General features: G+C 40.3%; 1 protein-coding gene across 2 annotated transcripts in view; it reads right to left on the bottom strand.

The window, feature by feature from the left end:
• The window catches only part of Ankrd44 (ankyrin repeat domain 44), a 297185-nt gene that overhangs the window by 144852 nt on the left and 134138 nt on the right, over window positions 1-18195 (bottom strand). For both annotated transcript variants that reach the window (XM_042688237.1, XM_042688238.1), the window contains exon 3: window positions 460-538. In XM_042688237.1, coding sequence (XP_042544171.1) covers window positions 460-538 — 79 coding nt within the window. The remainder of the gene's footprint in view (window positions 1-459; window positions 539-18195) is intronic.

The following is an 18195-nucleotide window of genomic DNA, read 5'->3' as shown; positions in this document are numbered from 1 at the left end:
CACAAGCAAACATGGTGCTGTTTTATAACATACATTGAGTATACACACTCAATGAACAAACTCTTACAACACAACTATAGTGTGATATACACAGTATCTACTTACAGTGTACACAAATTACATGGAGTACATATACAATGTGTCTGAGTAGACAATAAACCAGTTTTCTTTTGTTGCCTTTGTAGTACATATATTTTTTTTAAATCAAAACATATCCAAATGTACTGACTTTGTCTAAAATATTGGGCCTGATTAGATATACAGGAATCAGACTTCCAACCAGACTTTACTGGAATAGTTATAACAATTACTGCCTTTCACTTATAAATAAAATTGCCCAATGAATAAACTTCCATAAGCACAATACAAAAATGTTTCTGGGGCTTAATGTAGTCAATCTAATAAAGTGGTCGTTTAAACTTTTACCTGCAGTTGTGTTTTCAGCACAGTGGTTATTACCTGACAGAATGAGGAGTTCAATGATCTCTGCGTCTCCCAGAAATGCAGCCACATGAAGGGGAGTTCGTTTCTCTGAATCCTGAAACAAACAATGTCAAAGATTACCCAGCAGGCCAGTTGGCAGATAGAGGTGTCCTTTGTAGGCATAATTAGTGCATGTTACACACTCCAAGGTTAATGCTTGTGGAATGAGCTTGAAGACCAAAACACCTATTCAGAGGACTCTTGGTTATACTTTTCTCTAAGCACACCTGTCACCTGTACAAAGTTTTCCATTTTCTGAGGCTGTGTTTGGTTTTGCCTGCCTACTCTTTTCACTGAAGCCCAGGTCAGGTACTAGATAGACCATCCTGCACGGGATGATGAATTTCAATTTATTTCTAAACCTTTAGTTTGTTTTAAAAAAAGAAAAGTTTCTTGGGTGCTGGTGACTCATGCCTATAATCCCAGCTTGTCTGGAGACAGATCTGAGAAGTCAGATTAAAAGCCAGCCTGAACAGGAAAACAGGAAAGTCCATGAGACTCTTATCACCAATGAGCTGCCAAAAAACAAAGCCTGAAGTGGAGCTGTGGCTCAAGTGATAGAGCAGTAGCCTTTGGTAAAAAAAAACTAAGGGACAGTACCCAGGCCCTGAACTCAAGCCCCAATACTGGCATATACACAAAAGTTTCTCATACTTCTCTAACTTATCTTGATTTATTTTCTTTCTAAGGCAACAGAGTAGAATTAATTGCTTACAAGAACATTAGACAGGAGTACAGCTCTTTTTCCCTTCCTATCTTCATCAACTATTACCTAGACCTCTGCTCATTCACATAGTGCATACTGAATGCCTGCTCCGCGCCAGGAGTCTAGTTCTGGTGACAAAGGGAGTACCAGTGGGAATAAATGACATGTGAGATCACTTCAGATGGTGACAAAATTTAAGACAAAATGGGATGAAGTGATTGTGAGGAGAATAGGCTATTCACTTGAGATAGGAGTGACCCATGGACTTTCTTTATTGGGAGTCGGTCCTTTCTCAGGATGTTGATATTTACCCTGAGATCTAAGGCAGATCTGTGATCTGCTTTATAGATGAGAAGACTGTGGCTCAGATAGATTAAGGAATTTCCTCAAGACACCACAGGGATCTAGTACAGCTATGGGAGACCTTGACTGTCACACTCCAGCCTAAGTCCTTGGCCAAGCACTTAACATATGCTGAGAGGCAGCATGACAACACACAGGGGAAAGTATCACTTCCCCACGTATAAAGTATCGGTGATCTTATCTATCTTAGAGAACCAATAATAGAGTATTTAGGGTATGCAGTATTCATGCCTAGCAAGCCCTCCATGACTGTCATCAGCAAGACAGGTGATGCTGTCTTCCCCCTTCCTGACTGAAACTTTCTCTAGATAAAGATCAGTTTAATCCATTATCCTCATGGAAGCAGCATAGCAGTGGTTCTGCATATATTGGCTGAGCAGGCTAGTCCACACAAATGGCATCCTCCATAACCTAACTATCCACCATCCCATGACAATGGTAAACAAATGTTGTATGCTCTGTGGTTTCTCCTACACCCAGCATGCATTTTAGTTTCAAGATGCTTGGGTTCACTGTTGATTTGAATCAGCATTCCTATTCTCACTTTGTGTGTATGTGTGCTGGTCCTGGAGCTTGAATTCAGATTCTGGGCACTGTCCCTAAACTTTTTTTGCTCAAGGCTAGTGCTGTACCACTTGAGCCACAGCTCTATTTCTGGCTTTTTAGTACTTAATTGAAGATAAGATTCTCATGGAGTTTCCTGCCAGGGCTGGCTTCCAACTGAGATCCTCAGATATCAGCCTAAGTAGCTAGGATTATAAGTGTGAGCCACCTGCTGGCCAGCCGGTTTGGCCCTATTTTCACTTAATTAGCCTGAGGCTAGTACTCTTACTTCTCACAGCGCATGTCCTCTTCTTTTCCTCTGTCTCTTTCACACTATTGCTTGTAGGCATTTTGTGACTCACTATTACTAAAGCAGATGGCAGGCAGGGAATACAACAAGAATTGGTCTTCAAGCCAGCCATTTGTTAGAAGACTTGGTAAATGGTTTTATGAAGGGATGAACTAACTAACAGTAAGTAGATAAAAAGAGGAGTTTGAATTAGCTAGAAACTTATATTGTCTATGTATATTATAAGTAATTACTCTGGATAAATGGAAACAGAACAGTCATGCACTATAAAATAATGGATTGCCTGGAGAATTCAGTCAGATATATAACCAAGATGAATTCTAATAGCTCCATCATTCTTTGATTCAATGTTTGAAAATATATTTGCTAACTTGAGAAGCAGGTATATTAACTTACATAATAATCTACACAAATTATTGAGACCAGACTTAAACACGAATATTTTTTCTACTTAATCTACTGGTATCTCCTACAGTTTTCATTTTAACTTCATATTTTCTTTGAGTTTTTACTGTAGTTAATTTTTTTTTTTTTTACTCTTGGGTTTGAGGATAAGAGTTATGTAATTACATGCTCTTCTTTGAATTGAATTAGATCCAGAGTTTGGTTCAGCAAATTCAACCTTGTCCAAGCGATTTAAACAAGGTCTCCTCCAGCCCAAACTATGACTTCATTTGACCTGAAGCAAAGGCAATGATGTTTGAAAACCTGCCCTCAAATTAAAAGCCAAAAAATTTTCAACATCTCTCCCTGCCTTGCAAATTTGATTGGGCTGTCATTATATGACTAGTTTTGCTGATTCTATATCCTTTCTATGACACAGCTTGTTCAAACAAAAGTTCCTATAATATTAAAAGGGTGTGTTCTGTGAGATCACATAGTAAAAATTCTTGATATGAATGAATCCGGGCTTTGCTGCTAACATGCATTTGAAACTTTCTGGTTGCCTCTTGGACAATGATGCCAATTGACACTCCCCTTAAGAGACATGGCAAAATAGACAACCTCCCTAGCCATAAAAGAAATGCAAATCAAAACAACATTGAGATACCACCTCACCCCAGTTAGAATGGCAAAAATCAAGAACTCTAATAACAGATGCTGGAGAGGATGTGGACAGAAGGGAACCTTACTTCATTGTTGATGGGAGTGTAAACTTGTTCAACCACTTTGGAAAGCAGTATGGAGGTTCCTCAAAAGACTTCACATAGAGCTCCCCTATGACCCAGCAATCCCACTTTTGGGCATTTACCCAAATGTTTACAAACAAGACCACACTAAAACTACCAGCACAACTATGTTTATTGCAGCATTATTTACCATAGCTAAGATATGGAACCAACCCAGATGCCCCTCAGTAGATGAATGGATCAAGAAAATGTGGTATATATACACAATGGAATTCTATGCCTCCATCAGAAAGAATGACATTGCCCCATTTGTTAGGAAATGGAAAGGCTTAGAAAAAATTATATTAAGTGAAGTAAGCCAGGCCCAAAGAAACATAGGTCCCATGGTTTCCCTTATTTGCAATATCTAGTATATGTGTGAGTCAAGCGGACAAGGTCAGATAATGTGATGTTAGGAAAATGAACCCTTAGATATGCATTTAAATGTTTTTTTTCTTTCATGCATTTGTTTCTAACGCATTTATAAGATTATTTCTTTGTTGCTCTGTATGTCCTTCCCCCACAGTATAACCCCTGCTTTCACTATATTTGATATCGGTATAAGTTGTGGAGGGGAAGGGGAAAAACAAGTTGTTTAAGGATACAAGTGGACCCGTTCCAACAACGAGAAGTACAAGTTGTCATATCGAAAACGAACTTTACAACTTTGGTGGTGGGGGAGGAGAGGCTGGGAAGGGATGTGAAGGGTAAACAAAGGAGGAAGCTGCAATGCTTGATAAGAAATGTACTCATTATCTTGCCCATGTAATTGTAACCCCTCTGTACAGTATGTTCACAATAAAAATAAATAAATAAAAAGAGACATGGCAAATGAGTAATGGCAGAGGTGATCTGTATTACAGTAGAAACTATTCAGTTCACTGAAGCAGTGGGTTATGAAAAATCAATCATAAGTACCCTTCAGACCTTAACCCAAACTAACGATGTATTTCTACTATTGACGGAGAGTTGCTCATACCTACTTGCTAGTTAAGAACCCCAAAGATGGATAAGGATCAGGAGCTGAAGAATAAATGACAGAGTAACAATAATACCCTGTTTAATAAGTTCAAATTAGCCAGAAGGTTGTGATACATCTGCTGCCCAAGTAGAAGGCCACTCTATTTACCATAAGCAATGGGGGTAGGACATGCAATGACAAAAGGAGGAGTAAGGAGATGGTTCTGAAGAAAAGAGAATGATGGTAATAAAGCAAAGAATAATGAGTTCTAGGGCAATGTGAACCCTAGAGTGTCTAGAAAAAGAAACAAACCTAACATAATTATAAGGTACTTTTATTTTAGTTTATTTTTTCCAAAATGCCTTTTCATCCATTCTACTACTTAATCATAAAACAGCCCCACCAGGGATACACACATTATACAACAGTATTCTTAGGTCTCATTATCTTCATTTAGAAAAGGAGTTTCATCCCAGCAAAGCATTGAGCATCTAATTCTTAAGCATCAATTTGCTTACCCTAGACATCAAATTGATGATTAAGAATATATTTCCCAAGATAGTAATAGACTCAGATAGAGATTAGGCAAAGTCATTAAAACTACTTAAGACATGAAAGGCAAAGCCTAAGTGAAGGAAACATACTTTTATTAAAAAACAAACAAACAAAATTGCCAAGTATGGTGGACACACCTGTAGTTCCAGAATACAAGAGGATGGAGGACTGAGTCCAAGAGTTCAAGGCCAGCCTAGGAAATGTAGTGAGACCCCATGCAACATAAAAAAGAGGTAGGAGAATATATACAAAGGAAGGGATGCTGGGGGTAGTGCTAGCACAACTAGCAAATTATATTATAAATCACCTAACTGTGGCCTAAAAAGGATAAAAACTAGAAGAAGTCAAAAGAAAGAAGGAACAAATAAGTATGGTAACTTAGTGGTATGTTTTATAACTACTCGTTCAGCCATGTTTTCTAGCTATAGACATTTACCTAGAAGCTATACTATGCCAGATACACCATGTAGATATTAGAGATGTATAGCTGTAATCATCCAGTTTTGATACCAATTGCCAAATTTAAGATACTGCAGCAAAAATAATAACAGGGAAGTAGAAAATAGTTACATTTATGATGTCAAGTGACTTGTGAAAATTATCAAGTATAATAAATGTCTTAGTAAATTCTTTGCCAGATTCATCTAATTATGGACTTCCAGGACAGAAAGTCTCAACAGACTTAATTAATTAATTAGTTAATTAATTAATCTCTCTTGAACTGGGAAATAAATGTATTTTGCTCATGACTCCATACAGTTCCTATTGGCTCCAGCTCACCTGAGAACCTTGGCAAACCTGGATCAGACTTCCAAGTCAGTCACAGAACATGGCCTACGTCTTACAGGATGACTTGGGGTAGTTCCTGGATGGAAATTAGAATCTCAGGCTAGAATTCACAGATTGAAGTGAAACAGATTCAACATGAGAAGGATGTTAGGTTTTCTAATTGGGACCAGGCCAGGCCCAGCATAACATTCAGACAAAATGGCTGGGCTTAAACATTCAAGCCATTTGCATCTATTCCCACCTTTTATCCAGGTGGTTTCTTGTGATTGACCATTATGTGGATTTTAGAACACCCACAGATACAAGAAGAAAATAACACAAATGCAATCACAGTAAGACTAACGCACCAGAACTGATCCATGAGCATAATTTCAAATGATTGTTCTGTATTACAAAAAAAGTCCTTTTTCCATTACCTCCTACCTCCAATTCCAGAAAGCCCTTTTCACACAGGTTCAAACACATGAGAAGAGAGATGATCCAGGTTCCTACAGGAAATAGAAAGCTAAGCCCTCTCTTTCTATGAATAGCCAAAGATACACATAGCCAGCTGGGGAGAGCAACATTTGCAGTACACTGTAGGGAGATCAGGCAGAGGAAGTTTCTGAGTCAACTGTTTACCAAAGAAGAAGCAGATGAAAGCAAATAGGGAACTTTAAGTATTCCTACAGAAAGTGAGTTTGACATGGACTGAAAGGCTGTTCTGGCGCTAAAAATACTGTGTAGACAGACAGGCACACCCAAGTGTCTGTTCTGAAAATTAAGAATTGCTTTATCACATACTTTGGAAATTCTCAGCTAGAAGTGCATGTTCTACTTTGTCTTCTAAATATCCATCATACAACAACCACTCTCCTCTATATGAATAGCTTACATACCAAGGCAGACTGATGTAGCAATATTAGGAGAATAAGCTCATGAACTACAGAAGTTAATTTCCCATCTTCCATCCACAGTCCCCTTCAACTCAAAGCACCTAAAGAACAACTGACAAGTCAGGCTTCTGGAGCTTCGTGCACAATTAAACAGAGATCACCAGACAAGTAGATGTCTGAAGAAACTGAACACAAACTGGAATCCTGGGAACTGTCTCAAATTACATGAGAAGAAGAGCCAAAGCCACTGACCGAAGTGACACAGACTCAACATGAGAAGAATGTTGGGTCTTAAGGTGAGGAATTGGAAAGGAAAGGGAAAGGAAAGAAAATAAATGTTATGCTTCTTTGCAAAAATCTCTGTATTTGCCTTCCATTTTTAACACCTCATAAAATACTTAGAAGTAATTCTGTGTCAAACTTACATGTGTCCACCAGCAAAACTCAACATGTTCACATTTTTCTATGTCTGCTTTTAAAACTGCCTTCAGGGTTAAAGGGCTATGGTCCAACAATGCAAACAGTTCAGAAAATAAAGATGAAAGAGAAAGTGTGTGTGTGTGTGTGTGTGTGTGTGTGTGTGTGTGTGTGTGAATGTGTGTGTGTGTGTGTGTGAGAGAGAGAGAGAGAGAGAGGCAAAGAGAGAGAGATACTGACAGACAAACACACATGGACAGACAGAGATAAAAACAGTCAAGATGAATTGATTTCAGATCTTCACAGTTACACACAGTGTCCCAGTTCCTATCTCTGTATGGTTTCTGAGCATAAGTAGAGGGAGTTTCTCTAGAGCAGATACAAAGAAAAGGCAATACTTGATGCTACAGTTTATATATGTATTCTATTTTATTAGGTATTGCCAAGTAGCTTTTAGAAAGTTTTACTAATTTCTATTCCCACCAGTCAACTATTAGCTCCTTTTCTCAATGCCCTTGCCAATATTTGATGTGCTATGCTTCATTCCTTTGTCAATATGATGTGTTCAACATGGTACATTCTGGTTTCTTCGGCTGCAAGCTGTGTGGGCATAGCTTCAACCCATTACTGAATTCGGTTATTCTTTCTTTTCTTGTGATACGTGGAGTTCTTTGTATTGCTTAATTCAGCTTTCAATGCAAACTCAAGCAGTGTTTGCCTAGACATACCAAGATGGATCAATGCCTTCCTCAAGACACTGTCTGAGAAAACTTCAGATTTATAATCTTGTTCATCCTTTGTGTATACAGGAGTTCAAGGCTAGCTTGGGCAATATAGTGAGACCTCATCTCAACTACACAGAAAGAAAAAAGAAAGAGCTGGCATTTCCTTGGCTGCGGTCTTCACTCTACATGGGTAACAACAAACCTGCCCCCTCAAGTTTCACCATGCTATTTCTACCCATTACCTAGTTAGCATTTCAACCCATCCATCTGCATGAGAAACAATAGCACAATTTTCTCTATCTAAAAAAATCTCATAATAAGTTTAACCTTCAAAATTAAATCTAGCTCTTTATTTTTTGATATTCATAAAAAATGTGGGGTTTTTTTACTGCATTTTGTCTTTTTTATTTTATTTTACTGTTAAGATGCTGTACAGAGGGGTTACAATTACATGAGTAAGGCAATGAGGACATTTCTTGTTGTACAGAGGGGTTACAGTTACATGAGTAAGGCAATGAGGACATTTCTTGTTGTACAGAGGGGTTACAGTTACATGAGTAAGGCAATGAGGACATTTCTTGTCCAGCATTGTTAGCCCCTCCTTTGTTGTTCTCCCATATCCCTTCCCTCCCCCCCTCCCTCCCCCCCTCTGCCCGTGAAGTTGTAAAGTTCATTTCCAATATACTGTCATTGTTGCAATGGGTCAGCATTTTGTGTCCTTGTTTCAGCATTTTGTTATTCCCCTTCCCCTCCCCAAATTAGACAAATGTATCTAAAAGATGAAGGACACCAAAGTCAAGTACAGTGACCACTAGGGGTATACCATAGGGGGAAGAACATACAAAGGAAACAAAAAAATCACATAGTACATTTGAAACAACAACAACAAAGAAAGACCTCTTGTGTCAATATCTTGGGGTTCATTTCACTTATCAATCTAGCTCTTTTTTTTTAATTTAATTTTTTTTTGTGAACATACTGTACAGAGGGGTTACAATTACATGGGCAGGATAATGCGTACATTTCTTATCAAGCATTGCAGCCTCCTCCTTTGTTTACCCTTCACATCCCTTCCCTACCTCCCCCCCCCCCCACCAACGTTGTAAAGCTCATTTTCGACATGACAGCTTGTACTTCTCATTGTTGCAACAGGTCCACCTGTATCCTTAAACGACTTGTTTTTCCCCATCTCCTCCACAAGTTATACTGACATCAAATATAGTGAAAGCAGGGGTTATACTGTGGGGGAGGGACATACAAAGCAACAAAGAGATAATCTTATAAATGCATTATAAACAAATGCATGAAAGAAAAAAGCATTAAAATACATATCTAAGGGTTTATTTTCCTAACATCACATTATCTGACCTTGTCCGCTTGACTCACACATATACTAGATATTGCAAATAAGGGAAACCATGGGACCTATGTTTCTTTGGGCCTGGCTTACTTCACTTAATATAATTTTTTCCAATTTTTTCCATTTCCTAACAAATGGGGCAGTGTCATTCTTTCTGATAGAGGCATAGAATTCCATTGTGTATATATACCACATTTTCTTGATCCATTCATCTACTGAGGGGCATCTGGGTTGGTTCCATATCTTAGCTATGGTAAATAATGCTGCAATAAACATAGTTGTGCTGGTAGCTCAATCTAGCTCTTTAAACTAAACACAAACCCTTTATCTCCTGTTTCTCTGAGGACTGCCCAAAATATTACACATCAGTGGCTCTACATCCCTATTTCTCTTCTTTCTCCTTCTACCTCAGTAACTCAGCACAGAGAGATCTGGTTGAAAACTGAGCAGCTGGGAGCTTCCCTGGGAGTTTGAATGTTGTCCCCCTTTTCTCCTCCCCTAATCTGAGACCTGTGAAGCAGGTTTCCTCAAGCTATATCATCTTCAGTATTTCTGACAATAAGAGAATTTTATACCCCAAAACACATAATCAACAAAGGCCCCTCCTTAGTCACTTAGAGGTAAATCTAAGACAGACTTGTAAAAGTCTTTGGATAGATAACCCAGGGGCTAATTTCTCTAACACCAAACATGAAAGCACATAAGTATGCCCTTTCTAAACTGAGAGAAGAGGACAGAAAGCCAAATGAACACACATTGGTTCCTATATAGAGCTTTCTGCTTAGTGAGGTTGACTGCAAAACGGCTGATTATGGGTGGTCCTAGAACTGGGATTGTCTCACAACCCAGTTCTTGGAAATAAAGGAGAGACATCTCTTCACCTCAAGGGCAATCTCAATAAACTATGCCTCCTTGAGAACAAGCATCAGGAAAACGATCACTAGAAATGCATGTGACCTTCATGAAATTGGACTTCTGAGGTCATTTCCCTAACCCAACCTCAATAGGCTAAGAGCTCCTTAGATTCTTCTCATGACAATTTGGCTTCTAAGAAGACTTCTAGAAGAATAGAGAAGGCAAGCAGAAGTCCTTCCCTTATAAAATCTCAACCCCAAAGATGACACAGAGAAGTAACAATCCATGAGAGTACTAAGCATTATATATATTTTTTCTGACTGGCTTTGCTTGCAAGTATTATCTTTTTTCTATTGAACTTACACATTCGTGGAAATGGTTTAAATGTATTTTGTTCTATATACCAAATGAATTGTGAAAGTGATCTGCATATTATAGTATGTAAAATCGAATAGATTTTTCCATTGGATTATAAAATAATGACTAGAAAACAGGTTCCTAGAGATGAGGTTCCTGGGCCATTAGCTCTTGATGGCTCTAGAATTGAGGTCTCCAAGGTCCCTTTCTAGGCACCCTGACCTCAAGCTGTTCAGATGCAGGCCCATCTCTCTGGCACATTAATGTCCACTTCCTCTAGATAGGGACATTGGTCAGCTCACACTCTGCAGGAGTCTGATGGCTTGAATAGCTATTCCTCCATCAGCCATCAGCTACATACTAGCCTCACAGTCATTGCTGTGCTTCATTCATGCTCAGTCACCATTAGTAAGCCAGCTAGGTAAATGCCTTAGACCACAGAATGTACTCTTATGTGGCATTTACCTCTCCACAATCTTCAACTTAATATTCATCTTAGATCACACTCCCAAGAGGATATACTTATATTTTAAGCACAACTATTCTGATATTATTTCCCTTCCCACCTTAGAAATGACAAGAGGTTGGACTTCATTTTCTGGATGTCAGAAGACCACACCTACAAAGCCCTATGACCTTTGAACTACTTCCTAGGTAAAGCCTTCTGCTGTAAAACCTTCTGTGCATCTTTACTCTGCCAAGATGACTGGCAGTGGTGCCTGTTGTCTAAAAGGCAAGTTTCAGATGGATGGTATGATGTTTTCAGACATGGCACAAAATGGCTCCCTGGAGAAGCAGGGACATTTGTCATAAAGACAGTGTTTATCTTAAAACAGAGTTCTTGGCTTGGAGTCTTGGAGTCTCTTAGAAGAGTCTATTTGCACTAAGTCTGAGTATCATTTTGTCTGAAACTTTTCTGGCCTCCACCATACTATTCCTACTCTATACTATAGGCTTCTGTGAAGAGACCATCACAACAGCCTGCTTGCCCTGGCTTCTTCTGCCTCCCCCCACTTGAGTTGGGATGCAGACAGGTGGGGTCTAATTATTCATGTCTGAATCAAAGTAGTACCACATCTGGTATACAGCCCACACTCAATAGATGTCTTGGAGCAATTTCAAAGTTGTATGACTTGACTTGTTCTCTCTTAAAGTTTGTACCCCAAAAAGAAGACGATCTGCCTATATGAGGGTGCCTTCAGGTTCTGTGTTGAGACAGAGAATTGTCATGGACAGGATCTGGATCCAGTGAGCACTATGTTTGCTCATGGCTACTAGCCTCCCCTAAACTTAACTGAAGGGAGGCAGCCCCTTCAGCCCCTCATAAATGGTGGGGGTAGGGAGGGGAAGAAGCTGGCCTTGCTTCCAATCTCAACCCTTCAGCCTTTCTATCAATCATAGGCATGATTTACACCTTACTTTACCCAGGGAGGAAAACAGGATTGCTCAGAAGATGTTAACAGGAAGTCACAAGGATCGCTGCTCATCAGTGATGCTCACCAGCACTATACTATGAGGACATCCAGCTGTGCACTTCCAGTTTCTATCACAGCTCACCTACAGTAGTGAGACCTAGAAGGTGCCATGAATGTGACATAAAGGGTGTCTAAAAAATGCCAGTTCCTAGGAAGCCAGTGGCTAGTCAAACCAGGACACTGAGATCTTTAGAAATGTGGACCATGTATGTCATCCTTGTCTGGCCCCCAACATGTGCATGAAATGATTCAAGGCTCCCTCTGAAATGAAGCTACTTGTGTGAAATATGCCCAGTCATGAGAAACATGGATACTGGAACAGAGTCATTGAAATTAGAAAGAGCCATTGGAGATGGGAAGGGGAAACAAAGAAGGAGGCTACAATGCTTGATAAGAAATGTACTCATTATCTTGCCCATGTAATTGTAACCCCTCTGTACAGTATTTTCACAATAAAAAAAAGAAAGAAAGAGCCATTGGTAACATTTATTATTAGGCCAGAGAAGGCCCGGAATAAGGATAAGGAGAACTCTGCTTCTTACAGGACAGGGATGAAGAGAGTGGCATCAGGGAGCAGTTCCACTCATGTTGAAGGAAGAATAATAAGAAAGGAAGCAGGATCACAGGCAATCCTTCAAGAATTTCCCAGGATGAATTTCCCAAAGTGGCTGAGGTGTGCTGGGAGAACCCCAGATCTGCCATGTTGTCATTATAGGCAAGACCCTGAATTCATAGGAAATTGAGTTCAGAGGATGAGAAGCTACTGCACTTCCTACCAGGCTGAGCAGGACTTTCCATATTCCTTGGGTCACAGGAAACCTGGTCTTAGACACGGCCTGCTGTCTGGATAGCATGCTATGTCTGGATCACAGGTTCCTGTGGTGATTGACTACTACTCTTGGCCTCTCTCCTATAGGTAGCACAGGTCAATGGTGTGGACTGAAGAGGAAAGGGGGGGACAGCTGTTGTGTTCCTGGAGTTCCCAGGAACTGATGTTGGGCCCTTTGAGGGATGTTCTCTGAGGGATGGTCCATAGTTCTGTCTGGCAGGTTAGGCACTTCCCCCAGCTGGAGTGAAGTGCTGAGAAAAGCCCTTCCCTCCATAGCCCTGATTCCTTAGTGAGGAAAAAAGAAGCAAGGGAGGGCTCTGTGTCCACACTGAGAGAGAAGCATGCTGGGTGAGGGAGCCCTCCACGCCCTGCTGAGGGACCACAGGATCATAGCACCTGCAACTGCTTCTCTGCCAGCCCCACGACCCTGGCTTTCCCATCATCATGCCTGTCTTAGTAACTATTTTAATGACCCCTAAGTTGTCTTACTTATTTGTGTGTGTGTGTGTGTGTGTGTGCGCATGTGTGTATGAATACAGGGCATCACACTGTCATTTGGCTTTTTCACTCTCTATGCTGGAGCGCTATCACATGAGCCATAGTTCCACTTCCAGCTTTTTTCTGGTTAACCAGAGATGGTCTCTCAGATTTGTCTACTGAGTAGCTAGAATTATAGGCATGAGCCACCAGAACCCAGATGTCTTACTTACTTTGAAGCCCAGTCCTAAACTTCCTCCCAGCCTTCCTCTGAGTTCCCTGCACTTGATTTGCACTTCATTTATTCTGCCTTGTTTTTTAGCCACCTTCTGGGAATGGCCGTACACCCTAATAGGCTCTGGAAGTTTCAAAGGTTCAAATTCAAACTCCAACCCTGATGTACAGTCATAGGACCCTGGACCTTACCGAGCACTGTTCTCATTGGTAAAATGAAAATAACAATATGATCTCGCTCTTAGGAAGTTGTGAGATGAAATAACACTCATAAAGATTTTGCATGGTTCCTCCCATGTGGTTAAGAATCCACCAATGTGGCCCATTAGGACTAAGCCATGTTCCTACTCTCTCCAGAACATGCCCCATCTGGGAGGCTGATGGAAACAGGGAGAAGAAACAGGGTTCAGCCAGAGAAGGGGAAGGATGAGGAGGACATCTCATCCTAGTCTCAACTAATTTCCAGCCTAATCAAGATGGGAGGAGGGAAAACACATGCAGATGCCAGCCAAACATTCTCCGTGATAGGGCCCGTGACTGGAGATGCACATGATCAGAGAACAAACTGGAAAGAAGCCAGTCACTGTGGGAGGGGGTGTCACCTGACAAGGGAGCTGACTGGACAAGTCTCTCATCTTATTGAACAAAAAGCTAATCGCTGCCAGAGCCACTTGTAATTACTGGGGTGACAGAAAGGTAATGAGTACCAACCACAGTGAAAAGAGTCACATGAGGCTGCTCTGGTTTCCTGCAGTGAGCCTGTGTAAGCTGCTAGGCCTGGAGACTGGTACACAAGAGGTCCAAGCAAGAGGCCTTCTGAACACTAGATGCTCAGAAAATGCTGTTCTGTGTCTACAAGATGATAAAGAAACTCATCAGATGTCGGCATTTTCCAGGGAACAAACACCATAAAATATAATTTGTGGGGAGAATTATTGGTAAAATGCATTCTTGGCACATATAGTGTGAGGAACCATTCACCCTAAAACATAAGCAATAAAAGAAATTTATTTATGTGTCAGCTTTTAAATCTGGGCTTCTTTATAGAAACTACACTTAAAAACAACAGTGACAGCCAGGTGCTGGTGGCTCACGCCTGTAATCCTAGCTACTCAGGAGGCTGACATCTGAGGATCATGGTTCGAAGACAGTCTGTGCAGGAAAGTCTTCGTGAGACTCTTATCTCCAATTAACTACCACTTTGGGGCTCTGGCTCAAAGTGGTAGAGTACTAGCCTTGAGAAAAAGAGCCCAGGCCCTGAGTTCAAGCCCCATGACCAAAATAATCATAATAATAATAGCGATGATACAGATGATTTATTCATTTGCTTAATTACCTGTTTATTTTGTAGTACTAAGGTTTGAATTCAGGGCCTTGAACTTGTTAGGCTGGTGCTCTATCACTTGAGCCATACCACCAGCCCAGGTTTCACCTGGCTGATTAGAGATGGAGTCTAGCAAACGTTTCTTCCTAGGCGAGCTCTGAATGCTGTTCTTCAGATCTCAGCTATTAGAGTAGCTAGGATTATAGGTATGATGACTTGATGTACAAAATGAACCCAAGGATTTTCCAATCCATTTTATCAAGAGGGGATAAGGGAGACACGTATATAAGTAAGAGCAACAAACATACATTTGTAAGTTCAAAAATCCTCCTTTACTCTTCAGCTTTTGTTCGCCATCATGGTTACTGTCCCTTCCAGAGCTTCCCATCGTGTCTTCTCACAAGACTTTCAGAATCAAGCAGTTTCTGGCCAAGAAACAAAAGCAAAATTGCCCCATTCCCCAGTGGATTCGGATGAAAACTGGTAACAAAATCAGGTACAACTCCAAGAGAAGACACTGGAGGAGAACCAAGCTGGTCTGTAAGGAATTGCTTCAGATGCCCACCTATTTATGCTCTACCATGAACCAGTCAAGTGAAACGTCAATACTGCCTGGACTGACAGTTGGGCATTTTTTAAATTGATTTTTCTTTGGTTGTTTTAATAATGGGCACAGTAATAAACATGTAATAAACATTACATTTGAAAAAAAAATCCTCCTTTAATCAAAACCAGGACTCAAAAATTGAACATCAAATCTGCCCACAGATCCTCTATTTGGCTGACATAGAGGTTTTCTAAGCCTAAATTGAATGCTGTTAATTCTATTACTGGGGTCCTCAAAAGCACCCCACACACACCCTGCATACACATCTTTCCTAGCACCTTTCTACACTGGCACTGCTTCCTGGACTTTTGAAATTTTATAGTTGGCAAGCTGGAAAGGTACTTTTCCTCTTAATAAAAATAACCTTGCACTGTATTTGATGTTGGTATAATTTGTGGAGAGGAAGGCAAACAACAAATTGTTTAAATAGGGATACAGGTGGACCCATTGCAACAATGAGATATACAAGTCGTTATGTTGAAAAACGAACTTTACAATTTTGGCGGGGAGAGGGGGGTAGGGGGGGTGGGGAGGGGTGGGGGAGGAGATGGGAAAGGATGGGAAGAGGAATCAAAAGAGGAGGCTACAATGCTTGATAAGAAATGTACTCATTATCTTGCCCATGTAATTGTAACCCCTCTGTATGGTATTTTCAAAAAACAAAACAGCTTGCTATACTTTAGTGCAAAAGCAGAGCAATCTGAACCCCATGCACTGAAATCCAAAGAGGTTCTGAGGCAGAGTGCCATGCCTTAAGTATCATGGGCAGCTTTTGATGTAAAGCATTGGGATGGGTTCCAGGGATACGAGATGAATGAGTAGGAATCCCTGTTCTAAGGGCTTAAGATACTTTGTTAGACTGGGCAAGAGTTATTTGGCTCATGACTCTGTGGCTGGAATAAAAAAAGAAAAGCCTCATGCCACTATCTGGCTCCCTCACAAATGATAGAGAAGTAGAAAGAGGATCAGATACTATAGAAGTAGCCAAACACGTAGGATGTGCTCTCTTCGTATCTGTTCCCTCTTGTGAGAACGAATTGAGTCATAGGACACCTAAGCATTAATCCACTCATGAGGGCAGAACTCCCATGACCTAACCATCTTTCAGCAGGCCCCACCTCTTAAAGGTCCTACCACCTCATCACCAGCCATCTGGGAATCAAACTTACAACATGCAAACTGTTGGGAGACAAACCACACCTAAACCAGGGCAGACACTGAAATGCCAGAGGCATCAAATGGCAAGTGAGGGGCATTAAAAAGAGGCTGCTGCAAATGAGAATCTGTCCAGAAAGTTAAAGTTTGCTGATTGTAGACAACAAATCAGTTCTTTAGAAAGAACCATCCTTAGAATAGAGAAGAATTATTAGCACTGATTGGGCTTTCTATATGTACTGCAGTCTGCTCCTAAGCATTTTGTTTGGATTATGCTCAGACCGGTTAGGAACTATGACATATATACATCTTATACAGAAAACAAAGAAAACAGAGGCACAGAAAGGTTAATGACCAAGTTTACACTCTGCCTGCTGGAAGCCAGGCAGGCTGACCCCCAAGTTCACAGTCTTAGCCACTGTTCTACGCTGCATCCCATAATAACTCACTATGTGGTGATCTAGACCTCTTGAATCCTTTATGAACCTAAATTTTTTTTCTTTTTAGTTCAAGGCTTAGCAAGCCAATTCTTGCATAATATTTTCTTTTTATCCTAAAGGAGATTACTTTCATCTGAGAACTAGAGTATAACATGGTTAAATGACACTCCCAGTTTTCAAGCTGGTGAAATTAATAATGTGGCCTTTTCCATTTATAAGTCAGTCCCTGGTGAGCTTAAATAGTGTGAACTAATAGCCCAAACTATGATGAGAAAACGTTTCCCTTGGCAATATGTGTGCACAATAATGTTTTAAAAGCAGTAGCTACAAGGTGCAAATGTAAGAGCATGACATGTACCTTTGGACAGTGTCAACTACATAGCAAAAAACAAAAGGCACACAAAAATAAACTTTTTATCATACATAAATTCAGTCATTCATAAAATTCATAGGCTATTGTATTATATTTCATACTCAATAAAGATGCATGCAAATATGATTTTAAAATATTTTAAGAGATTAGCGTGCACATTCTATTCTACCAATTTACCATCTTGTAATCTTCCTATTGTGTCTACTCTCTCCATTCTGGAATCTACCACCTGAACTCACAGAGCGTATCTAACTCAGACGAGGATCTTCTAATCATTGAAGACCTCCCAAGCCTGCAGGAAGAATAATTTCTTAGATTGTTTGCAACTCTGAAAATAGAACAATGAAATCTGTGGAAATTGTTTGGGGAAAGGGCAAAGAGGGAGTGAGATTGATTGGAATATACTGTATACATGTATGAAAATGTAACAATGAAATCCCCCACCCCCTCCTAAAAAGAATAATTTCTACACTGAAAGGAAATGCTGCGTTGTTACTTTGTGAGTAAAGTCCTCCAGAATGCATTTGAGAGCAGAAGTCTCTCTTTAGAAAACCTGTGACCAGGTAATGTTGTTGCAGGTCCTAGCTTACACACACATCCTCCAATTATCTGATAAGCATGGACTATGCTTGGTTGCTCCACCTGTCAGGGCTGGGCAAGTGAAAGAGATTGGAAAAATACTAGTTAACCATGCAACTGGCTCACAGGCAAAGTGAGAGGATAATCTCCATCATCTTGTTTAATGCAAAATGGCAAGCTCTTCCCCTGTAACTAGGTCTTTTCCCCTAAGATCCCATCTTCGCAGAGGCAACA

Source organism: Dipodomys spectabilis, unplaced genomic scaffold, assembly GCF_019054845.1.
Source record: "Dipodomys spectabilis isolate Male_0828 unplaced genomic scaffold, ASM1905484v1 ptg000115l, whole genome shotgun sequence".
Classification (NCBI taxonomy): Eukaryota; Metazoa; Chordata; class Mammalia; order Rodentia; family Heteromyidae; genus Dipodomys; species Dipodomys spectabilis.
Note: the sequence above shows the minus strand (reverse complement) of the source record. Positions and strands in the feature narration are given on the sequence as shown.